The 25,136-nt window shown below is 58.6% G+C and overlaps 1 protein-coding gene and 1 pseudogene across 1 annotated transcript; both read right to left on the bottom strand.

Moving 5' to 3' along the window:
- Positions 1–10,422: 10,422 nt before the first annotated feature.
- Positions 10,423–11,113, bottom strand: LOC133768159 (calcyclin-binding protein-like; annotated as a pseudogene).
- Positions 11,114–20,424: 9,311 nt separating this feature from the next.
- Positions 20,425–24,420, bottom strand: SLC52A3 (solute carrier family 52 member 3). The gene is made up of 4 exons (XM_062202312.1): positions 23,851–24,420; positions 22,151–22,656; positions 20,926–21,049; positions 20,425–20,637 (listed from the first exon to the last, which is right to left on the bottom strand). The coding sequence occupies exons 1-4, from the start codon at positions 24,418–24,420 to the stop codon at positions 20,425–20,427; spliced, it is 1,413 nt and encodes a 470-aa protein (XP_062058296.1).
- Between the last annotated feature and the right edge of the window lie 716 nt (positions 24,421–25,136).

Genomic DNA, 25,136 nt, shown 5'->3' with positions numbered 1-25,136 from the left:
CCCCTCAGAGAGGCCGCTGTGTGCAGGTTAGACCTTTCTCTGTCCTGAGCCCAGGGCAGGGGGGCGCTCTGGCAGCCGCCCTCCCCCACACCTCCAAGGATGGGCCGCCTCCCCTCCCTCCCTCCGCACCATCCACTCTTCCCCACCTTAGCTCCCTGCTGCCTGCGTTCTCTCGCATGCCTCCCTTCTCTTCTTCCGGTCTCTGCTCGCCTTTTCTCCTCTCTGCCTTCCTTTGTCTCCCCCCCACACACACCCCCCACCGCCCCCCGGGCAGCTTCATACTGGTTGGCATCCTGGACTCAGGCTAGCCTGCTCGGGGTCCAGTCCTGGCTCTGCCACCTACTGGCTGTGTGGCCTGGGGTGAGTTACTGCCGCTGTCTGTGCTTTGGTGTCCTGAGCTGTGCAGGTCCTTTCTGGAAGTTTGGCCCAAGGTGAAGGTGCAGCGCCTGGGCCCTCTGGCTAGGGCAGGGCCCCTGTTGGTTCCCAGTGTTCCTCCTCTGCCTGCTTGTTCCTGCTCCCAGCATCTCCCCAAGCCCTGGCCCGCTGCGGCTCTGGCCTCTCCCTGGGGAGCCTCGTGGGCCTGTCTCCTGCCCCAGCTCCAGCCACACACGGGGAGGGGAGCCAAGCTGCCCCCTCCACAGTTGTGGGGCCAGGTGGTTGGCGCTCTATCCTCGGGCTGCGCCCATGACACGTGCAAGGAGCTGTCTTAGTGCCCTCGGGTGCCAGCCTCTCTTGGCACCTCTTTTTGGCAGAGCCATGTGGCTGGCCAGGGCACAGCCTGGGAGAGCAGGGTGCTCTGGGGCTCCCCCATTACTCGCTGCAGGATCCTGCATAAAGCAGCGCCCCAGTCCCCAGCTGGACTGCCAGCCCAGGGGTGCCCGGCACACAGCAGGAGTGCAGTCAGGGCCGGGCGTGCCCAGGAACCCCCGCCAGTGTCCGGGTCTGTGCTGTATGCCCGCCACTGCCCTGAGTGCAAACTCCTTCTGTCTCCACCGCGGCCCTTGCAGGCAGAGCAGTTACCATCCCCACGCATGGCTGAGCAAACGGAGCCGTAGAAACGGCCCAAGGCTTAGTGAATGAATGAAGTAACTTGGGGAAGGCATTTCACCGAGGAGGAAACCAAGATGCACCTGGGCTTCAAGGTCATGCAGGGCGTAAGTGGAGTCAGGATCCCAAGGCCACCTCTCCTTGTCCTGTCATCCCGAGACGGCACCTGGCCGCATGGCGCTCCCCACGCTGGACCCCGGTAGGAAGAGCAGCATTGTGGAGCCCTGGCTAGAGACGAGCCCACCTTTGACCCTGAATCTGAGCGGGGTCCACCTCAGAAAAGAAAACCTCAGACATGCAAGGAAGCCACCAAGGACTCCCCCCACCCCTACCCCCCGCCCAGCAACAGGCCAGAGCTCAGAGCACAAACTTCTCTTCTCGGGTGCCAGTGCTTAAAGCAAGAACCAACAGGGCTGCCCAAAAGGTGACCTTGACACTGGACACAGGCAGCTTGGAGTCGTTCACAGAGCCACAGGACTACCCCTCTGCAGCGGCTGCGGGGGCCAACCCGTGGCCAGGCAAAGTTTGCTTCCTTGCCAGCAATAGCTACCGGGCTTCCGCACCCCGATTTCATGGCGGTGGGAGTGGAGGCGCCGAGATGCCTGCCGAGCGGCTGAGGTAGGAGGAGCCGCAGGGAGCCGCAGGGAGCTGCAGGGAGCGAGGCACGCTGTGACAGAACTCTCTTCTCAAGCACTGAGCCTTGGCACAATCCCAGAGGCTGCTGCCACCCACCCATCAGAGACAGAGTGCCATGTGGGGAGACATGAACTCCGGCTTGGGGCGGGGGGGGGGGAGTGGCGGTGCTGCAATTGGGATGAGTAAGAGGTAAGTGCTCAGTGGAGCCCAACAGCTGGTGAGTGGTGGAAGGAGGCTTTGTGCCCACATCTGTCTCCCTCTAAGCCTCGGCCTTGGGGAGCCTGGCACCAGATGAGCCTTAGGAAAGGTTAGCCGGGCCACAGCAGGAGTGTCAGGAAGTTGAAGACGCGAGTCTCCTTCTAATACCAGGGAGGAAGAGAAGTTTTTTTGGGTGCAGAATTGTTTCTTTGTAATCCGCGAATGCAAAGGCCCCTCTAGGGCACCGAGGTGCGCCTTATGAAGAAACTGCACGAATGTCTTTAATCTCCATTTTCCACCAGCTCTTTGACATTCCCTCACGCGTGGCCAGCAGGTGTGCAAGTTTTATGGAACTCATTCAGGAGGGAGCTGGCAGGAAGGCAGAGCTGGCTCAGAGGAGGACCAGGGACCCAAGAGAGGCGCAAGACAGGTCAACATCACCTCCCAGGGGCAACTGACCCAGCTTTTAGCATCGTTTTTTCTACTTCAGGTCAAATCTGCCACTCTACATCTTTCCAAGGTCAGGGTGTTGTAACCACGGGAGAATCGTGTCTGGTCGGTTCCTATGTTTGGGATCCTTTCTCTTTCTTGTTCTCCATCGCTCTCTGAGAAGGGCACCAGGCTGCACCCCACCCACACCCACACGGGACGCGCATCCGTGCAGGCCCTGTTCTGGCTCGAGGGCTGCAAGGCTGCTCTCGCAGGCCGAAGAAGGCTGCGGGCGGAGCCGACTCGCAGCAGCCTTGCTTTGCCAACACCCGTGGCGTGAGAGCGCTCCACCGCGTTCCCACCAGCTCGGAGCCGCCCGTGGACGACTGCCGGGGTCCACTCGGGCGCACACGTGTGCGTGGGGACACGCCGCGCAGCGCGCAGGCAGTGGGCAGTCTGGAAGGGCAGCCCCCAGACTGACAACCGAGGGGCGAGAACGAGGGAGGACCATCTTCTATCCCAACCCTCGGCCTGGTTTTAACTGGCCACGTCCAACTGGTGATCTGTGTCAGCTGTGGCCTCTTTATAAACGCGCTCGTGCCCTTGTCATTTTAAAGGTTCTTTCTGGAAGGTGCTGCGGTGGGGGTCGGGCTGGAGGTGGGGCGGGCCTCCTCCAGGCGCTCCCGCATCTTCCTGCCTAGCAGCTCGTGTCCACCCGCTGCCGCCCCCGGGGACGGACCCCGCGTGCGGGCGGGCACGCGCGCCCCCGGGCGGCAGGGAAGGGGTCGGGGCTCCTGGAGCCCCGCAGGAGGCCCTCGCCCGCCCTCGCCGGCCGGCCGCGTCCGCAGCTGACGGCGCGGGTGGGGGCCGGGAGCAGATGGACGGGGCGCCGGTCGGCCCGGGTCCCCCGGTCCCGTCCAGGTGGCTCGGGCCGACTCCGGGCCAGCTGCGGGGGCCGGGGCGGGGCGGGCGGCCCGGGTTGGGAGGGGATCCCGTTTTCCATGACAATGCCGGGGCGGCGCGTACAAAGACGCCGCAATCAGCGTTTTATTGGATCCAGTTAATTATCTGCGGCGGGGAGGGGCGCGCGGAGGAGGGGTCGGCGGGGCGGCTGCGGTCGCGACTCCCCCCACCCCCCGGCGTAGGGCTTGGTGGCAATGCGCCAACGCCCCCTGGTGGGGACCTCATTCGTTCGTCCCCTCGCTCTCGGCGTGGGTAGACGCGGGTCCCGGCACAAAGCAACCTCCGTTCTCACCGGGACCAGCGCTGCACAGGGGCCCCGCACGCAGCCCGGCAAACGCCGGACGGAGGAAGGGCGGCGGCGGGGCGCGGGCCTGGCCGGAAGCAGGGAAGGGCAGGGCTCCGCAGGTGCAGCGGGGTCGCGGTGCGCGCGGTGCGCCTGGTGCGCCCGGGGCAGAGGCTCCTGCGGCAGGAGCCGGTTCTCACCGCGAAGGTGAGCGCGGGTCAGATGCAGATGGCGGGAGTCACAGGGCCGGACGCCTGTCGGATCGTCTGGATTTGCACAGGGGTTTGTTCCCAAGCCCCTCATAGCTTCCGGTCCCCATCACCTCCGTCGGTCTCCAGGCCTTGTCCTCCTTGCCCCCTTGGCCCCTGCCTAGTTCTCACGCTGATCTCCCCGGCTCTCATTGCGACCTTCAGTCTGCACCTCCCACGGCCTTTCTAAAAGCATTTGTGGTTCCGTTTCTCAAAATTACAAACGGGCAGCTCTGCAGCCCCCTCGGTGACGGAAAGCCCATAATAATAGCCGCTTAAACAAGGTAGAGGCCTCTCTCTGTCCAGAGTCAGGCAGTCTAGAGCTGTCTGCATGGACTCCTCCCTAATTCTCCAACACTCTCGGTACATGGCTTCCATTTCAAGGCCCAAAATGGCTGCTCAAACACGAACCATCACCTCTCCATCCTCAGATGGAGGGCCTTCCCCTCAGGAGAAAGCAGAAGGGAGCCAAGAAGTGAGGAAGTTCCCCTAGAGACAGCTAGAATTTGATCACATGATGAAGGAGAGCGGAGCCTGTGGATCTGCCACACTCAGGAGTTCCACCTCTAGCAGTGTCTACAAGTGCACTGCCCGTGTCATCTGGGACCCAGCTACAGGGCCAGCTTGCTTGTGACAGCAGGGAATAAACTGGAGGCAGCCTGAGCATCCCCAGGCAGGGCGTGGGTTCCCCTGGAGCACCGCGCAGCTGGCGTCCAGATGTGAAGTGTGGTTTCCACTTTGTTATTTAAAAATGATTTCTTGACTTATTTTTATTTATTTGAAAGACAGAGAGTCAAACACACACAGAGAAAGTTTCTTCCATCTGCCGGTTCACTCTCTGAAAGCTCACCACCCCCAGGGCCAGGCCAGGTCAAAGCCAGGAGCCAGGAATCCACTTCTCCCTGGTGACAGGGTCCCAAGTGCTTGAGCCATCACCTGCTGTCTCCCAGGGTGGGCGTTGGCAGGAAGCTGGAATCAGAAGTAGGGCTGGGCCTTGAACCCAGGCTCTTGTCTATGGGGTGCAGGCGGCCCAAGCAGTGTCTTGCCTGTCAGGCCAAACACCTGTGCCCAAATATTCCACTGTGGGAAACTGCATGGCAGTTTTGTATACAGTTAAACATAAACCTTCACCCCTAGGTTTTTGGCCAAAAGGAATAAAATACATAGTCCCACGAGAAGTTGCACGAATGTGTGCAGAAGACTTTTTCTTTAAAAGATTTATTTATTTATTTGAAAGTCAGAGTTACAGAGAGAGAGAGAGAGAGAGAGAGAGAGAGAGAGAGGTTTTCCATCCAATGGTTCACTCCCCAAATGGCCGCAATGGTTGGAGTTGTGCTGATCTAAAGCCAGGAACCAGGAGTTTATTCCAGGTCTCCCACATGAGTGCAAGGGCCCAGCACTTGGGCCATCTTCTACTGCTTTCCCAGGCCATAGCAGAGAGCTGGATCGGAAGTAGAGCAGCGGGGACTCAAACCGGCGCCCATATGGGATGCCGGTGCTTAAGGCCAGGGCATTAACTCGCTGTGCCACAGTGCCAGCCCCTCTGAAGACTTTAACAGGGAATACAGGACAACCAGAGGCGCCTCGCTGCGCATCCACAGTCGCCGGCTACCCTGGGGCAGCCAGAGTCGCCTGCTGCTCTCCGGTACACTTGCAGCATGGACAGGGGACACGTGGAGGGAACAGAGGCTGCACACAAAACGCAATACATAATGACGCCGTTTCCAGGGCAGCCTAGGTCAGGCGGAACCACCAATGGGTGGTGAGCGAAGCAGAACGGGGCTTCCCCCAGGTTGGGGAGCGTTGGTGGGGGGCATGCAGAACTGCCCATGGAGCTGGGAGCGGCCCATGGCTTGGCTGGGCCACTGCCTATGCAGGGTGCTTCACCACGTGTCAGCAACGCCTCTGTATTCTCAAAGAGCGAGATGCAGGCCTGTGTGGGAGCCACGGCATCCTGTGTCTGTTTGATTGCCTGTGTGGCCGGGGCTGGGGAAGAGACCCCTGGTGCCATTTCCTGTTGTTCCCAGTGAATCCTCAAGATGACGTTATTAAATGTTACAAGTGACAAAGTCATCTTTGACATCACCTTGCCGCTGTTTTCAGTGCTCGGAGGGCTGTTCAGGACAGCGGGGACAGAGTCGCAGCTCCGAGCTGTCCGAGCTGTCCTGCCCCGGACCTGGCCACACCAGGCAGCATCCTCTGTGGACAGCGCCGCCCCCGGCTCCCGCCCGCGCCCCCTCCACCCCTCAGCACCCCCTTCCCTGTGCACTCGTCTGTTCTTGGTGATGTTCTCCCCAGTGAGTCCTTTGCACGCGGGGACCTGCTGCACATTGCCATCCCTTCTCCCTCATCTGTCGGGCTGCCTTGGGTTCCTGGCGCCTGCCGAGAGCTGGAGCTCAGAGTGCGGGGGCAGGGGTCCATCTTTAGGGGAAGCCTGCACCCTCGCCTGTGCCCCTCCACGCTGTGGCTTCTCCTGCCAGGGCCATCCTCCTGCAGGAGCCTGGACAAAACGTGTTCTTTCTAAATGAGGTGACAGCTGCACGGGGGACCCCTTCCATGGCAAGACCCACATGGCCCTGCTCTCATAGGCCATCCGGAGAAGGGTCCCGCTGTGGGGCCAGCTGCGCCTGCCTGGAGACCTGTTCGAGTCTCCACCCTGAGACTGTGACCTAAGACTTGGAAATAGGGCCTAGGCAGGCATCAGCAAGTTGGTGTCCTCGTGGGAGGGGGGCTTGGACAGAGACACAGAGACACCATGTGGTGTCGGAGGAGTGGTGCGCCCACGGGCCCAGGCATGCCAACCACTGCCCATGGCCCTTAAAGGTAGGAAGCATCCTTGGGCTTTCCAAGGGGAAATGGCCTTGACCTCGATGTAGGACTCTGGGCCCCTGGAACTTCAGGAGAATCTGTGCCTGCTGCCTTCAGCCACCTACTGTGTGAGCATTTGTTGCCAGGAATGCTAACTCAAGTCTAGGCAGTGACAAGTGCTTAGGGGAAACGCAACTGGTAGACAGGGCGTGTGAAAGACACTGCTTGCGATTGGTGTCGTCTTAGCCGGGGTGGTCAGGGAGGGCCTCTTGGAGGAAGTGGGCTTTCAGCAGAGACCTGCAGGAGGAGGAGCCTGCCAGGTGAGGATCAGGTGGAGGAGGGGCACCTGGGTGGGGTCTTTGGGGGAGGTCCTCAGGAGTAAGCCAGGAAGGGACTGTCCCTTCTTTGCCTCTGTGGGTCTCAAGACCTGCTGCGTGGCTGACGCGGGTCGGCTCTCGGCCGGGCCGGCTGGCAGCCGCGAGGGCAGCTAGCCTCACAGCTGACACGCTGCTCTCTAATTGTGATTAACAACCAGGCCTCTCCCTGCTCGGGCCGCGGCCCGGACGTGACAGCTGCGGAGTGAAGCAGTGAGTCCAGGAAGGGGTTAATGGGCTGCCCCTCCATCTGAGCCCTGCAGACAATGAGGGGAGCTGGGAGGCCTGGGGGGTGGGGAAGATTGGCATCAGCTGGGATGAGTGAATGGAGGGGACAGAGGCCTTGTCCCTGGGGACAGGGCTTGAGTGCTCTGTGGGGAGAGGGGTCAGACACCCCCTCCCCCTCCCATTATCTTCAACCGGCCCCATCCTCCTCTCCCCTCCCCGCAGGGCCACAGCATCCCAGACGCCTGCCCCTGGGCTCCAATGCGGGCAGAGGTTTCTGCCTCGTGGAATTCTGGGCAGATTCTGGAAGCCCAGAGGCTGCTGACTCGTGAAAGGTCCAGCAGTGCTGTCACGCCCACAGCTGTGGCTGTAGTATGAGCAGTGGAACCTGGAATTCCGGCCCCAGCGCGGCCTGTACAGCTGGGGTGCCCTGGGGGCATCGTGACAACGTGCACGCCTTCATGACTGCAAGTCCAAATCTCAATGCATATGGATTCTTTTTTTTTTTTTTTTTTAAGATTATTTGAAAGTCAGAGTTACATACAGAGAGAAGGAGAGGTAGAGAAAGAGAGAGAGAGAGAGGTCTTCCATCTGATGGTTCACTCCCTAATTGTCCGCAACAGCTGGAGCTCCACAGAACTGAAGCCAGGAGCCAGGAGCTTATTCCGGGTCTCCCATGTGGGTACAGGGGCCCAAGGACTTGGGCCATCTTCTACTGCTTTCCCAGGCCATAGCAGAGAGCTGGATTGGAAGTGGAGCAGCCAGGACTCGAACTGGTGCCCATATGGGATACCAGTGCTGCAGGCACCGGCCCCAGTACGTATATATTCTTATATGGACTATTGCTGTCACCCAAGCAAGTTTCCTCATGCCCTTTGGTAGTTAATGCCGGTCCCCATCCCCTGCTGTAGGAGATTGGATAATGGCCATTCACAGGCACCGAGTTCCAAGTCCCGGATTTTGTAGTTGCTACTGTAGCAGGAAACAAGGTCCCTGCAGATGGAATTAAGTCAAGGATCCCGAGGTGGGGAGCCACCCCTGGAGGGTTCCAGTGGACCGTGAGTGCCCGCTCGAGCGTCCTTATCGGAGAGTGGCAGACACACAGAGGAGAGGGACTCGGGGAACACGGCCACCAGCTAAGGGGCGCCAGAGCCGCCTGAGCTGGGGGGGGCAGGGGAGGGGTCTGCCCCAGCCTCTGGACGGAATGTGGCCTGGCCCGGCCCGTGACAGCAGCCGTGGGCCTCCGAGCTGTAAGGGGTGTGTTTTTGCTGTTGGGAGCGCTCGGGTTGTGACGCCCGGGGGCACGGGGGCAGCACGCTCTGTGTTCTGTCTGTAGGATCCTGCAGCAAGTGGCTTTCTCAGCCTGGCTGCTTTGAGTCTGCAGATGGCTTGGAGAGCCGGCCGCTTGCGGAGCTGCCCGGGGTCTGCTCCTTTTCATTGCTGAGTGGTGCTCCGTGGTGTGGCTACACCGCAACTTACCCCTCCGATCGTTGTTATAATGGCCCCGAGCTGGGTCATGTCGGATCTGGGGCCGTTATAAAGAAAGCTGTCCTGAACAGGTGTGCAGCTCTGTGTGCGGACACATTGTTGTCTCTGCTTGGATACCAGGGAGTAGAAGTATCAGTTTATTTATAATTCTGTAAGAAACTGACACACTGTTTTCCAATGGGGCTGGACATTTCCAGCCACTCCAGCCCTTAGAATCAGGTTTCAAAAAAGATCTCTAGGGGTCGGCGTCGTGGCTCAGTGGGTTAGGCCGACACCTGCGATGCTAGCATTATCTGTGGGCTCCGGTGCGTGTCCTGGCTGCTCCACTTCTGATCTGGCTCTCTGCTAAGGCACCTGGGAGAGCAACGGAACATGGCTTGAATCCCTGGGCCCCTGCACCCACGTGGGAGACCCAGAGGAAGCTCCTGGCTCCTGGCACACGGATCTGTAGCCGTGCTAAGAAGTGTGCAGTGACGACAGCACGAGGAGTCAGTGACCACGGTACGGGTGGACGCCTGCTGACTCAGGCGTTCTTGACTACGCGACACACCCATACCTTGCATGGGCCAATCAACGCTTTATGGCACAGCGGGCTGTGTTCTTAGGCAGGCCTGGCCAGGCCCCTGCTCCGCAGCTCAAACATCACATGTGTTTTTGACTCCTGATATTTCTAACTTCTACTGGGTTTACCAGGACAACCCCTCACCGTCAGCCAAGGGGCGCCTGTCCATCTGTCTGTCTGTCTCGCTGAGCAGAGAGCCTAACAGAGGGCCCTGTCTTGGACACGTTTGCTCCTCTTACTGCCGTCACCATCAGCAGGGCTGGCCATCAAACTCCAGAGCCACTTACACGAGGTGCCAGGAGTCATCAAACCCACAGAGACAGGAAGTTGAGCGGCGTTTGCAGGGGTTAGGGGAGGAAGGAACGGGGAGTTAGTACTTAGTGCGCACAGAGTTCCAGCTGCGGGAGATGAGAAAGTTCTGGAAACAGAAGGTAGGGCTGATAACAGCATGAATGGACTTAATGCCATCAAAGTGTAGACTTAAAATAGTTCAAATGGTACACTCTTTTTTTTTTTACATAAAAATCTAACTTTATTGAACACAGGAATAGATGAAATTTTGCTAGAACTACACAGAGATGCTTGTGTATTCTTGTTAAGTTTATAAACAAATCTATATTCATACACAAATATATTTGAACCTAGATGGGAACATTTGTGATTGGTCTGTTAGTGCATGGCAGTAATGTACAACATTTGCACTGAAGATGGAGCAGGGATCAGCCCCTCGACAGCAACCTTTAAGCACAGGCACGGAAGTGGCTTTTATGCAGAAATTCAGGTTTTACTCTTAGGCATTTTCTTACACTGATGGGAGCTGACGTCAGTACAGACCAGCAAATATGTTTGTGTTCTACCTCATGACAACAATACAGTGTAGCATTCTCATTAGGCTTTTTATATTTTACATGCGAATGCAATATAACCCTTCTGAAACCGAAAGACCACAGAACTGAATGAAACCATGTTGAGAGGAATGTTTAATAAGCACATTTTATTTAAATAAATCCTCCATGAGGAAATGGAGCACTCCTTGCCTTTCCTTAAAGAAGGATGTGTGAATAGTTATCTGTCAAAGTTACGTACGCACTCGCCCTCACCAACATTCCCTTGTTGGAAAGGTCAGCACTTCCACACCACAGTTCCAGAAGGACTTGAGTCTCAAAGCTCCAGGCCTCCTTTGGCTCGCTGCCCTCTTGATTCCACCCAGGCTCTATTGATAGTTCGCTTCACATCATCGTCTCCATCTTCGTACATTTTCTTCAGCTCATGTGTCAACCCTTCACTAGGGTCTGTTTCTGCGTCGGAGGAGGGCTTTTCTTTCTCTTTGCATTCTTTTCCAACCTGAGTCAGGTAGTCCCACTGGGTGTTTTCTGCTTTTTTTCTACATAAGATAAGAACTGAGTCAGTCTTGACTTTTTTTGAACTGTCTCCACAGAGGTAGGTTTCAACAGATTGTTCACAGTCACGGAGTAATTCTTGCCATTTAAGTTCTTTACCAAAAGATCAAATGACGCTCTCTGAAATGCGCCTGCACGTTCGCCGTGGGAACGTGATGAACTCCAGGTAGAGTCATGTAGATTTTCACAAACTTATCTGACTGATCCCATCCGTAATTGCTGATTTTCGCTGTATATCCCGTCGTAATGGGCGCAACCACAGCAGCTGGCTTTGCATTGTCAAGAAGTTCTGCTTTGCTTTGTGACTTCTGTTGCATCTTGCTCTTGATTTCTGTCTCAATCTTGGATTTTTCTGCTGTAAGGGTATCAGGGATTCTTTTCCTAGTAGCCTTTTCCAGCAATGCCTTTACCTCTTCTAGATCTTTCTGTAGCTCTTCCAAAGCCAAAGCCATGGTCCGGCGGGGGGCAGGCCTGAGGCCCGAGCTGCAGCCAGGCGAGCAATGGGAACAGGAAACTCCACCCCGAGCGCGCTCACCCCGAGCACGGACCCCACTGCCCGTACGTACACAAATGGTACACTCTTATTAAACAGTGATTTCCATTTCATCTGAAAGGCAGAGGTGTGTGTGTGTGTGTGTGTTTAGAGAGATCTTTCATCTGCTGGTTCATTCTCCAAATGCCCACAGTGAGGCAAAGCCAGGATCCCAGAACTCCATCTGGACTCCCATGTGGGCGGCAGGGGCTCAGCACTTGAGGACCACCTGCCGCTCCCCAGAGCGCATGTCAGCAGCAAGTGGAGTAGCCCGGACTCCAGTGAGACACGGATGTCCCAGGTAGCAGCTGAAACCACTGCGCCAAACACCCACTCCCAAATGGAGAATGGTATATTCTTGATATTTCGCCATAATAATTTAAACACACACACACAGCGAGGGGAACCATGTGCCCCTCTGTGGCAGCGAGCTCCAAGAGGGTGCCGGTGACGCTCCTCTCGCCACCACGCTGGGAGGGAGCGGTCCCTGCCACACCGAGCAGGGCGCCTGTGAAACCAGCACGAAGCTGTAGAAGCTCTGGAACGAGCCCCCGAGGCTTACTCATCTCATCCGCTGGCCTGGGGGGAGGCAGCCAGCCTGTCCCGGGGACGCTCAAGTGGCCGGCAGAGGGGCACTGGGCTTCCGTGATGACAGCCTGCTCCGGTGGACGTGGCCAATCTTGGGAGCCCCTCCTCCAGCCCTGTCACGTCTTCCCATGGCAGAGGAAAGAGCCAGAACCACCACCGTGCTGGCTGTTGCGGAAGCCCTGGGCCGTGGCTGGAGAGAACAAATGCCCACTGTCAGAGTTCTGATGTCGGCTGCTCTAACACAGGGAAATGGGGAATGGCTCGTTACCTATGGCGCAGTTTCTCTCGTGCCCACACATGAGCCATGGAATCCTCTCAGCCCCTCCTTTAAGACGCCCCAGATCCAGACACTTCCAACCCCAAGGTCACTGCCTGGGGCCACAGCTGCCACCGCCCCCTCCCTCCCCAGCAGGTGTTCAACTCCTGAGGGCAGCCCCACCCCCGCCCCACCAGAGGAGTGGCCACGCAGAGAGAGTGGTGTCAGGGCCTGGTGGGGGCTGTGCTTGTGGCCCGTCACCTCACAGCACCCAGGAGACCATGTCCTCTTTGCAGTCGGGGGCTGACCCTGGCTGAGCCTGTGGGGACAGGAGGTGCAGGGCAGTGCGGAGGCTCGGGGCACACACTCCACTGGTGCAGTCCCAGCTCTCGTGCTCAGCTGTGTGACCTGGAGCAGGGTACTTACCCTCTCTGTGCCTCCATGTCTGCCTCTGAGACATGAGATCACACACACACACACACACACACCTCGTGGGGCCGCCATGAGGACTGCTGGGGTTAGCAGGTGCAGGAGTGCTTAGGACATTGGCAGCCTATGCAGGAGTTACAAGGGAGCTGATGATGTTGATACCACTGTGGGCCTAGATTACATCGCAACTCTGCCGTGGGCATGGACGTGCTGGGTGACCTAGTGCGGGTCACTCTGCCGCTCCAGGCTGCTGGAGGTCAGGTATGAAAGGCTCCTGGTGCAAGCTTGGTCCTCGGTCATGCACACACGTGAACCTCTGCCGGTGTCGCCCAGGCAAGCCCTCATCTGGCCGCACTCCTGCCTCTCCTCTGAACCTGCCTCTCTCCTGACCAGCCCCCCAGACATGCCCCTCTCGGCCCCACTTTTCCTCTGCTTCTTGGACTTCAGCGCCACCTGCTGACCAAGTCCACTACACTGCTGCCAGTGACCCCGTTCTTATTGGTTCAAGTGTCTTCCCTTCCCTCTGTTCTGAATAGACGGAGGCCACACTACTTCCGGCGGGAAGCTGCGGTTAGAATTCACACCCCCCACCTCCACCTGCAGCACCAGCATCCCATATGGGAACTGGTTCGAGTCCCGGCTGCTCCTCTTCCAATCCAGCTCCCTGCTGTGGCCAGGGAAAGCAGTAGAAGATGGTCCAAGTCCCTGGGCCCCTGTACCCATGTGGGAGACCAAGAAGAAGCTCCTGGTCCCAACGCCCTCTGCTGGAGGGGTGAAGACTCCTCGACCCCTCCCCAGCAGCTGCTCTCCCTGAAATGAGACGTCACTGCCTTAGACATCACAGATGGCCCTGAGCTGCTGGCACGAGAGGACTCTCAGGGCAGCGAGCTGGGCACCACTTCCTGTCACCCCCTGTGAGGATGCATTGAGTTAAATCACGGGAGGCCCTCAGAGGAGCGCCTGGCTGCAGCAAGCATGGGATAGACTAGTTATTGTCCTCACAGCCGTTTTCTGGGTCAAGCTTTGTGGCTGTCCCCGTTCTCAGGTGGGGAGACGGAGACTCGGAGGGGCACGGTTACCTGGGGCTCCACAGCACACACACGGGGGCCGGATCGGCCTGGGGAGCCTTCCAGAAAGGCACAGAGCGGTGGGCATGCTGTTGTTTTCAGAAGCTTAAAGCCAGACCCAGGGCAGCCATCCATGTCCGGGGGCCGCTCAGTAAACCCCAGGCCCCCAGGCTGTTACTAGAAAGGGGGTCCCTGGTCCGAGGACGTGGGACCGACTTCAGGACGTTCTGCTCAGAAAAAAGAACATTAGAGCAAAAAGCTCTGTAGCCCACGGGAAACAGCCAAGGATCCCACAGCTCCAAGCCCCTGGAGGCTCATCCGAGCAAAGGAAGGGGAGTTCAGCAATAGCGTCTATTTATAGCAGCTCCTTTCTTTAGGCCCTAGTCTTGTTGCATTTCACAATCACACAGGCTCGGCGAAAGAGCTGGCGTGCAGCAAAGTGTCAAGAAGAAAAAAAACCACCTGAAGCCTCTCCTGCAGCGTTCACTGGGCTGAGTTTGCCCTTCCAGCCGGGGTTCGGTGGCCACATTTCGTGACTTGGTGTTTGCATGTGTGTGTGCGTGTGTGTTATTCTCAAAATGGAGCTTCTTCCTCGCGCTCCAAAACAGCTACTCCAGATCCAGCCATCACATCTCCTGCCAGCAGGAAAGGGGGAAGGGGAAGTGGACAGCCTGCTCCTTCCTTTTCTAAGCGCACAACCTAGAGGTTGCACCTGTTATTCTTGATCAGGTCCCCTTTGGACAGAGTCACACCGTCATTCCTAGCCACATGGACGCTGGACGCACAGGCTGCCCTGTGCCCAGGGAAAGGTCAAAGGTTCTACGACTACGGGAGAAACAGGAGAACGGATGACAGAGCACCCGGCAGTGCTGTTTGCTGCTTCCTTTTATTCTCTCGATGAGAACACCCTCCCCCAGCAAGAATGGAAGCTCTGTGTTAGGCCACTGAACCCTGCGAGGGGACCCTGGCCTGGCCCCAGAGCCCACTGCCCAAACCGGCGATGCCCAAATGCGAGGCAGAGCCTGCCACTGCCCCCAGCCCATCCCAGCTTTCACCCCATAAACATCACACGGAGATTCAGGAGCGGCCGGGCCATTCCAAAACCAGAATGGCAAGACAAGGCGTGGCCAGAGCCCTCTGGCCGGTTCCAGATCCCCGCCCGCAGTCGGTCTTAAAGTGAAGCCGTCCGTCCGCACCAGTGCAAGTCGCATGTGGCACGGCTTCTTCTCACTGCCAAGCAGCGGGGGTCGGGCTGCAGAGGATGAGGGAGAGGCCACAGGGGTGGATTTTGACTTTTCTTTTTTTTGAAAAAAAGATTATTTATTTGAAAGGCAGAGTTACAGAGAGGCAGAGCAGAGAGAGAGAGAGAGAGAGAGAGAGAGAGAGAGAGAGAGAGGTCTTCCATCTGCTCGTTCACTCCCCAGATGGCCACAATGGCTGGAGCTACACTGATCTGAAGCCAGGAGCCAGGAGCTTCTTCTGGGTCTCCCACATGGGTGCAGGGGCCCAAGGACTTGGGCCATCTTCTACTGCTTTTCCAGGCCACAGCAGAGAGCTGGATCAGAAGTGGAGCAGCCGGGACTCGAACCGGTGCCCATATGAGATGCTGGTGCTGCAGTCAGTGGCTTTACCTGCTATGCCACAGTTGCCAGCCCCTGACTTTTCAACATCCCGTCGGAAGGTGATGAGCCAGGGAGGAGCCTTCACTCCCCATGACTCAGTTTCCCTGCCTAAAGCCAGTGCTTGCCTTGGACGGAGGCTTTCTTGTGCTTGGAGCCTTGGGTCTCTGGTGCAGAAAGGCCGTGGTGAGGCAGAGCCTGGGAGTCCTAGGTCCAGGTCTTGGTTCTGCCACGCCCTGGCTGTGTGACCTCAGGGAAGATAATTAACCTCTCTGTGCCTCAGTGCCTCCATGGGCAAAACAGGACTGACAGTAACAGAAAGTATTTCCTCAGGCAAATTCAATAAAGAAAGCCTTGGAAAGAGACCAGGGCTGGGGGAAGCCCTCAGCCTGTGACTGCAGGGACAGCCCTGTGCCCTGGCTTGTGGCCAACCAGGAAGGGCTGGCCCTGTACAGCTGCCAATCCCCGGTCACCGTGGTGATGTCAGTGCCATGGCCCGAGGAACAGCCATTGTCGTTCTGTCCCCCAACACTGCGGGTTTTTTGTCCCCAACATATTCCTGGCCTGCTCTTCCCCCTGGTTTCCTGGGGGTCCCCTTCCTGCAGGACCAACCTGCGCGGCCGTGCCTCGGGGTTTCTGCCCAGAGCGGAACCCTGCACTCCCAGGCATCCTGACGTCACGGCCCCATTGCTGGGGACTCTGGCTGGCTCGCTCCCTCCCCTATTGGGACCTCCGCTTCCACAGCTGCAGTGTGGCCGGGACTCCAGGCCAGCACAGGGCCCGTGAACACACAGGACAGCGGGAGGGACTGCTGCAGCTTGAACACACTGCAGACTTCGTGCAGCACCGTTTGGGGGGCTAGAAACCCCCCAGTCTCGCGGGGCTGTAAGCAGAGTGGCAGCCTGGCTGGCCTCCGAGCTCAGCCAGGGCTGCTGGGGCTGTGGACCCAGATTTCCCACCCGCAGGGCCATGCCCGGCTGCCGGGGCTCCTTGAGTCTCGCGACAGGTGCTCCAGTCCTGAGCCCTGGCGTCTCCCTGGTGTCTCCCTTGGCTGCTTCTCTCCCCTCACTCCGTCACTGACTGTCCTGTGGGTCTCTGCTCTAGGGCTGCTCAGGTAACCCCAGCTTATCGCCCTGTTTGAAAGTCTGTGACCTTTGTTCCACCAGCAAAGTCCTTTTGGCCCTGTGATGCAACATACATGCGTACTTTAAAGTGCTCGTGGGAAAATGGTATTAGAGTATGGGTTCAGGGTGGGCATGGGGTGCAGCAGCATCAGGATGTCACTCGGGTCGCCCACATCCCGTCTTGGAGCGCCTGGCTTGAGTCCTGGCTCCTCCTCTTCCCATCCAGGTTCCTGATGTGTCTGCAAGGCAGCGGAGATGCCCAAGTACTTGGACTACTGCCACCCACATGGGAGACCAGGGTGGAGCTCCAGGCTCCTGGCTTCAGCCTGGCCTAGCATGGCTGTCGTGGGCTTTTAGGGAGTGAACCAGCGGATGAAACATTTGCGCTATATTTCTGCTTTCCAAAAGGAACAAAAATAGTACCTTTATTCGGGCACAACATGTTTTGATGCAAAAATGTATTTTCGCAATACCTAGAAGATGCATATTATGTGTTTTTTTAAATTTTTATTTATTTGGAACACGGAGTTACAAAGAGAGGTAGAGACACAGAGAGAGAGAGAGAGAAAGAGATCTTCCATCTGCTGGTTCACTCCCCAAATGGCCTCAATGGCCAGGGCTGGGCCAGGGCAGAGCAAGGAGCCAGAAGCTTCTTCTGGGTCTCCCACGTGGCTGCAGGAGCCCAAACACTTGAGCCGTCACCTGCTGCCTCCCGGAGTGTGCAGCGGCAGGAAGCTGGGTCGGAAGCAGAGGCACTCGGATAGGGACGTGGGCATCTCAATGACATCGTGACTGGGTCCCCTCCCCCACCCCCGGAACGTTTTACGACACCCTCGCACTCACAGTCCTAGGACTCAGGACTCATAGTCCTAGGACGCGTGCGCGTCTCCGCGGAACGTTCTGTCTGCCTCTAATGCTTGTTCAGCCTTTCTCAGGGCGTGGCTCTGTGCTGACCCCTGGGCTACTCGGAGAACCTTCCAGGCTCAGACCCTCCCTGCTGAGCTCAGAGACCTGCAGAGCAAGGATCACGGCTTACAACAAACACACGTGCAGAGCCTGGGACACGTGCAGGCCGCAGGCCACGGGGCTCAAGGTGTGAGTCAAGCCACTCCCACCGGGAGAGGTTCGCCCTGGGAGTCAGAGGGTTCTCCCAGCAACAAAGAACAGGGCAGGGCAGGAACTGGGCCTGGGTCCAGGATTCCTGGGCAGAGACTGGGCTCGCCCAAACCCAAGAGAGGACCGCCCGGGTCAGGTTCCCCAGAGAGCAGAGGTGGGTGGACCCTTTTCTGGTTCTGGTTTCCGGGCCATTCTGAGAGTCCCCCAGAGTAACTGCCCCACAAAGCGGCAAGAGGGGATGATTCCTGGAAGCCCCTGCCTTGGGGCCTGGCTGGCCAGCTCTAAATCAGAGCAGCCACGCCCCCTAGGAGCCTGCTCTCAGCTCCGCCTGCCAGCCTGCGTGGGAGGAGGGTAAATGGAGGGTAAATGACGTTCATAGAGCACCAGCTGTTTGCAGGTGCATTACTAAGCACCCTGCACCTGTCAACTCCATTAACCCTTACAGCAGTCCTGGGAGGGAGGTGTGTGTATCATCCCTGCGTCCGTGTCCTGCTCGCTGGTGCATATGAGCTTATGTGCACGTGCTTATGTGCAGTGTGTGTGTGTGCGTGTGTGTGTGTAATGAGTCTTGGAGCGTCTTCCCACTCAGTACAGAGAAATTGTCTTCTTAGGCATGATCTGTTCCAACATCCTTACCAGAAGGTAACAATTGAAAATGCAAATTAAATACAAATTAAAAAGTGATAGCCCTTTTCTTACTTTCAAACACTTGTACTTTTTTTCTCTGTCCCTTTAAGATCAATATGCATCTTTTTAAAAATGGAGGCCCTTGCCCGTTTTACCTCCCAGGAGTGTTTACCCAGGGAGCTGGGCGCTGCCTCTCTGGAATGTCAGCATGGAGGAAGAAAGCTCCAAAAGCCGAGACCCCAGGGGGCCAGGCGTGGGACCGCAGGGAGGGGCTCCAAGGTGCCCAGGGTCGCCAGTCCTAGGATAGGAATCTATGCTTCCAGTGCATAAAGAGCAGCCGTGAGCTACGGGACGGCCTCTCCGTGCCTAGGTGAGCACAGTCGCGGCCTGAGAACGCATGTACCGGGTCGCACCTGCCTGGCTGCACACGGACTCGAATCCCCTTGGCTTTCTGGGATGCTCACAGCAGTCTGGTTTCATGATTCTTCAATAACAAAACTGTTTTCTCTTTTACTTTGGTGGAGGTTTTTACTTTTGTCCTGAAACCCCTTCAAATGTATCTAGAGGCCACTGCGAGGGCTGGGACAGTAGCCTGGGTGTTGAGTGTTGACCCCCAGAGCCCACAGGTTCCAGGGTGGGCCCCCAGGGAGGGGGTGCCCAGTGGGAGGTTATTAGGAGGGTGGGGCTGTGCCCTGGAAGCCAGCTCTCAGAGGTTTGTTATAAAGCCAGAGTTTGTATACACCCCTCTCTGCCTCCTGGAAGGCCAAGTGATTCTTCCATATCCCCTATGGGCCCTCGCCACATCCGCTGCGCTGTCTGAACTTTGACCTCCAAAAAGGTGAGCCAAGGGCAATCTCGTTTCTCTGCCAACTTGGGATGCCTCGAGCACTGCATTGCAGTAATGAAGCGTTGGCTAATGCAGCTGGTGGAGGAAACTGTGCACCTGCATGGGGTGGAACACGGTGCACCCAGACAGAGGCAGAGGGGATGGACACTGTGCTCCAGGACAGACGGAGGGGACGGGCGCTGTGCTCCAGGACAGAGGAGGAGGGGACGGGCACTGTGCACCAGGACAGAGGTGGAGGGGACGGGCACTGTGCTCCAGGACAGGAGTGGAGGGGATGGGCACTGTGCTCCAGGACAGAGGAGGAGGCGATGGACACTGTGCACCAGGACAGAGGAGGAGGGGACGGGCACTGTGCACCAGGACACACGGAGGGGACGGGCACTGTGCACCAGGACAGAGGTGGAGTAGGGGCTCCACGATCCCCTGGCTGAGGGAGAAGCACAGGGTGCAGTGGTTCAGTTTGAGAAGACATACTCTGTGCCTGGATTTGCTGACGCTTCGTAACCTCCAGGTCCACAAACACAGAGCTAACACACTACCTGCAGGAAGGATGGGGCGGGAGAGGGACAGGGACTTTCTCCTGTGCATATTTTATATTAATGACTTTTGTAACATGATTGTAGCACTTGTTTAAAATAAATCAAAGGTGTGTGTGTAGGAGGGTACACGTGGTGGTGGCAGGTGTGTGTGTGTGTGTGTGTGGTGCACGTGGTGGTAGCAGGTGTGTGTGAGGTGCATGTACGTGGTGACAACAGGAGTGTGTATGGTGCACGTGGTAGCAGGTGTGTGTGTGTGTGTGGTGCACGTGGTGGTAGCAGGTGTGGGTGAGGTGCATGTACGTGGTGACAACAGGAGTGTGTATGGTGCACGTGGTAGCAGGTGTGTGTGTGTGTGTGTGGTGCACGTGCTGGTAGCAGCTGAACAGAACAAACCGCTACAGAGAAGTCACTGGACCAGGCATTCTCAGCACCTGACTCTGCTGAGCTGCGCCCACCAAGCTGATCATATTCAGGGTTCACACTGGACTTCTTTGAAGGTTGTCCTGAGTATAAAAACAGGGGTTGTCTTTATTTTAAAAAAGCAAATCAAAAAGTAGAACAAAATGACAATCACCTCTTCCCCTCCAGGGCTCCCAGTGTCCAGCCTGCGGCCGGCGGGGGTGTCCCCGTCCATCCCTCTGTCTCGCAGCAGGACAGCTGTCTCCAGGAGCTGGCGGTGTGGGGGGGTCCGGTGTCCCTCCTCACTGGGAATGGGAGCACCAGGAAGCCCACCGTTAGGGCCCTGCAGGAGCTGCTCGGTGAGGCTCGGTGAGGCAGCGGGGTGGTGCCCTCCCTCCGCCCTGCAGCCGGCTTGGGGGTGCTGACTGCGGCGGGCGCCGGGTCAGGGAGACTTGCCGCGCGCTGGGCAAGTCTGTCCCCTGCCAAGCCCACGAGGCGGGTGCTCTTTATTACAGCCCCATGTCACGGAGGAGACAGAGGCTGCTCCGACGTCAGCTCCCCAACGCCGCTCTGTGACCTCGGGCACAGTCCCCGGGTGTGGGTGATGGGGCGGCGCCGGCCTAGGCGGAGCACTGTAGGCTGCAGGAGTCCGCGGACGAGAAGAACCCGAAGACGTTGACCAGCGGGAACATGAGCAGCGCTCCGAGCAGCGAGCCCAGCTGCACCGCCGCCCCGCACCACAAGAGGGCGCTGCGGCTGCGGTCGCGCAGGATCACGCCCAACATCACCTTGACGTAGCTGAGGCAACCCGCGAAGAGCACCCACGAGACCACCTGCGGGACGGCGCGGGCGGAGGGCACGGTCAGGGGCAGCCACAGCGGCGAAGAGGGCTCATGGGGTGACCCGCCGGGCGGAGGGGCGCCCAGGGCCTCCCGGCTCCGTGATCAGGAGCACATCACAGGAAGCGGGGGCATTGGGCCCGGGGGCTGCGCTGTCCCCTCCTCTCCTCCGGGGGGGCTTCCTGAGACGGCGGCCACCAGGAGGGAGCTGTACCTGGGTACCCTGGGCCAAGGAAGGGGAGGGGGTTGGGAGGGAGGCAGCCCTGCGGGCCAGATACTCACAATGAGGACTTCCCCCGCCCAGTGGCCCTGCATGACGGGGCAGGGGCTCATCACTGCCATGGCCATGTTGTAGGCCCCAAAGCCGGTGCCCAGCACTGCGAGGACCCCCAGGAACAGCAGAGACCTAGGGCAGAGTGGGGACGGTAAGCGGACGAGGTGGGAAGCTTGACCTCTGCCCCAGCCCGCCCCCGGGGCCATAGGGAGTGGCCAGCATCTCCAGGGTCAGAGGTTAGACCCATGCGGCTTGAGTGGGTCAGCGTGGCTCCCAGGGGCAGAGCTGGCCCGAGTGCCCCTGAGGGTTGAAGGCAGAGCCCCACAGGCCAGGTTCATGTCCCAGGTGCAGTGTTTAAGCCAGGAGACGGGCCTCTGAGCCTGTCTCCTCACCTGGGGACCTGGCCCCAGCCGCGAGCCCACCACCGATTCCCCCACAGCATCCCCACCCCAGCCAGGGCACCAGGCAACAAGAGGGCAGCTTTGGTGGGCGCCCTGGCCCTGCTGTGCGACCCCCGGCTGCCTCACAGGGCCTGCATAGCGTCTTGGTCCCCACAGCAAGCTCAGAGGCTGCCCCATGGCTGCAGAGCGTCTCTCTCCAGGGGGCCGTGAGGCACCCTGGCCTTCTCTGGGCATTCTCCTTGTTCTTGGGGCCGCACATCCAGTCTCCTAACACCATGGCTGGCCTACGCCCAGGGTGAGAACCCACGACTCCCGGGCTCCGTTTTTCTAACAGGACATTTCCGACTCTGAAGGGTGTGGCCTCTGGTCCTGCCCCCACCTTCTCTCCATGGCTTTCAAGCCCTGGGGGAGATAATCCAGCTTCCTGGCCAGCGGCATCTTTTGTGTATCTATCTCCCCTGGGCTGGAGAGGTGAGCTGGTCTGAGCAGCCAGAGAGGCAGGCCGGGCAGAGGGGGTGGACGGGGGCCGCCCACTCCTCCCCGGGGGCCGAGGTGGTGTGGCTGGCACTCAAGGTGGACCTGACACACCCTGGACACCTCTCCTAGCACGCTACCGGATCCGCTTATCTCACGCCGGCCCCCCATGCTGGAGCAGAGCTGTTCCCGCCCTCCATCTCGCAGAGGCATCCCCGAGGACCAGAGAAGGGAAGTGACTACCCCGCACCGCACAGCTGGGGGTGGCAGGGCTGGGATTTGAACCCAGGCAGCACAGTCCCCAGAGACCGCGGGGACTGCTGCTGCCCAGGTGGCCCAGGGCCAGACAGGGGCTAACCTGTTAGGCAAGAACATGGAGAGGAAGCAGGCGAGCGGGTTGGCCATGGAGCTGAGCGTGGCAGACAGGTGGTAGGCGACAGTCCCGTAGCTCAGGCAGGAGTAGGTCTGCACGGCCGGCAGCACGCTGTTGGTGAGGGCGTTGACGAAGGCCACCAGCGTGTAGATGAAGACCAGCTGAGTGGCCCGTGGCGTGATGCACGGCTCCTCTTCGCGCCCCGAGCCCTTGCTGCTGTCCGCCAGGCCTGGCGGGCCCCGGCCCTTCTCATCCCGCGGCCGGATGGAGTGCAGGGTCACCTCGGAGCTGAGGAGCTCCTCGATGGAGGTCTCGGGGCACCGGGGCCGGCGCTGCAGGAGCAAGAAGGCGACGAGGCAGCCGGCCATCATGAGGGCCAGCAGCAGGAAGAAGAGCAGGGGCGAGAAGCGGGCCGGGAGGTAGCGGCTTTGCAGGTGGCCCCGGGAGGCAGCGGGCAGGGCGGACGACAACGCAGAAGTGCTGTGGGCTCCCTGGGGGCAGGGGGAGGGAAAGGCAGGGTGAGGCACCACAGCCGCAGCAGTGGCCGCACAGGGTGCGAACTGTGAACTAAGATGAACAGGCCAGGAAGGCAGGGAAGAAAGGGAACCGTGGTGCGTGGCGCCCTGGGCCATGGTGGCTCTTTCTGTGGTCTCATTCCCTTCTGCGTGCGACCTCAAGAGCACGGGTTATATATTTCCGGTATTTTCCCTCCAGTACTTTCAGACCACAGGGATCCATGGGATGGCCAGGTCAGGAGCTCACTGCCCAGGAACCAGGAGCCTCCTGCTCGGTCTCATGTGTCCTGCTACCTCAGCACCACCACCCCCTCCCCAGTACGACACCAGGCAGCCAGGATGGGCTGTGCCACCCCAAAATAGACCTCTGGCATATGGATCACTTGGTTATTTTGAGAATGTGCAGAGTCAGGAGCAGCTCTGAAAAGCTGCCCTTTTGCAAGGGAAATTTATAAGGAACTTCTCCTTATTCCACAGCACCTGCCCCAGGAGGAGAAAGGTGACATCTATCACTTGAGATGCTTGTTATCCGCACAGCAGGATAATGTTCACAGCCCCACCCTCTCTCTCCCACGGCCCCCCACCCTGCCCGAGCCCCGGGCCCCTCCTGCAGCTCAGGGCGCTTTGAGCCTCATGTTTCTGTGGGACTCTCATACGTGCACATGCAATTAACAGGGTTCCTCTAGGGGCAGGCATTTGGTGCAGTCGTTACGCCAGCCCTTGGGACACCCGTGTCCCATACTGGAGTCCCTGGGTTTGAGTCCCAGCTCCACTCCCAATCGCCGCTTCCTGGTACAGCAGACCTGGGAGGCAGCACCTTATGGTTCAAATGCTTGGGTCCCTGTCACCCCCGTGGGATACCCAGATTGAGTTCTGGGCTCCTAGTTTCAGCATGGCCTAGCTTCAGCTGTTGTAGGCATTTGGGGAGTGAACCAGTGTACAGAAGATCTCTCTCTCTCTCCTCTCTCTGTCTTTCTGCGTTTCAAATCAAATGAAATAGATAAATACAACTTTTTCAAATGGTGTTTCTGTAGCTGCTCTGCCTATGATGATTCAATGCCTAGGTCAGCCACAGAACATTCTAGAAGGGTAGAGGGGAGCCCAGGTGTCCCTTGCCACACATGTCACCTAGCGCGGGGCACTGCAATGGCCCTGGGCAATGCTGGGTACCTGCGTGATGCTGTTGTCCTCGGCAGTCACAGGGCTTGAGGTGCCCGGGCCTGGTGTGTCCGTGACATTGACGCAGACAGTGAGACCTGAGCCCTGGGCGAGTGCCACCAGTGCAGGCAGGAGGCCGCTGAGCCCTTCGCCCACGAAGAAGGTGGTGAGGTAGGAGGCGGGCAGCCGGCTCATGAAGGGCAGGAAGGTGACGGAGGAGGTGCAGTCCACCAGGGCCAGGCAGAAGGTGAGGACCATGAAGGCGACGCTGTGCCGGCCGCCCTGCACCCAGGAGGTCACGTTCCAGAGGAAGGCCATGAGGACGCAGGTGACGGTGCCCAGCCCCAGCACGGCCAAGATGACGGGCACCTCGGAGAGGCAGCCGGGCCGGAAGCGGTGCAGCAGGGTGACGAGGAGGGGGCCGACGTTGGCCAGCTGGATGATCACCGTGAGGTAGGAGGGCAGGTTCCAGGCCTCGGGCAGCTCCGTCACCAGCAGGGGGAGCTCTACCCAGAGCCCGTTGATGGCCACCCAGGAGCCCATCCCGAAGGTGCAGACCAGCAGGTGTACGAGGAAGGCCATGGTGGGAGCTCGCCCTGGGCCAGGGGCTGCTGGTGCTCCGGCTCAGCCTGCAGTGGGGCTGACAGAGAAGGGTCCCCAGTGAGTAGTCTCAGGTTCCTGGCCTAGCAAGCCACCGGTGCCTCGGGGCGCTGGGACTTCCCTTATCATTCCCCTTCCTGTGAACACACTGATTTGTTATCAGTTCCTTTATAACTAACCTTTGAGTAGGGAAGGTTTTCCTAACCATGACTCATAAATTCAGGGGCCACAATGGGACAGTCTGACACGGGGACAGTGTTGTGGTGCAGTGGGTTGGGCCACTTCTTGGGACACCTGCAACCCACGTTGGAGTGCCTGGCTCCAGTGCTGGCTACGCCCTTCTGTTTCCGATCCGGCTTCCTGAATTACAGTGCATCCGGGAGGCAGCAGGTGATGGCCCCGAGAGCTTGGGTCCCTGCCAGCCACACGGGAGACCCAAATGGAGTTGCTGGCTCCTGACTTCAGCCTGTCCTAGCTTGGACTGTGATGGGCATTTGCGGAGTAAACCATCAGATGAAAGATCTCTCTCTTTCTCTGTTACTCCACCTTTCAAATAAATAGATAAATTTTTAAAAAAAGTATGATACATTCAATTGCATAGATATTGAAACACACAAAAGCAAACAAAACACCTTTAACCAACAGCAAGGTCAAAGACAAAGGACAAAGTAAGGGAAATATTTACAACACAAATCACA

Source organism: Lepus europaeus, chromosome 10 (genome assembly GCF_033115175.1).
Source record: "Lepus europaeus isolate LE1 chromosome 10, mLepTim1.pri, whole genome shotgun sequence".
NCBI lineage: Eukaryota > Metazoa > Chordata > Mammalia > Lagomorpha > Leporidae > Lepus > Lepus europaeus.
This window is presented reverse-complemented; position numbering and strand designations above follow the sequence as displayed.

What these genes read in the sequence shown, in the direction of transcription:
- SLC52A3 (XM_062202312.1), bottom strand. Translation starts at nt 24,420, where the DNA reads ATGGCCTTCCTCGTACACCTGCTGGTCTGCACCTTCGGGATGGGCTCC. An exon ending in AGGACAACAGCATCACGCAG is followed by an intron (nt 22,657 to 23,850) that starts GTACCCAGCATT and finishes CCCTGCCCCCAG; the next exon opens with GGAGCCCACAGCACTTCTGC. An exon ending in TCCATGTTCTTGCCTAACAG is followed by an intron (nt 21,050 to 22,150) that starts GTTAGCCCCTGT and finishes ACTCTGCCCTAG; the next exon opens with GTCTCTGCTGTTCCTGGGGG.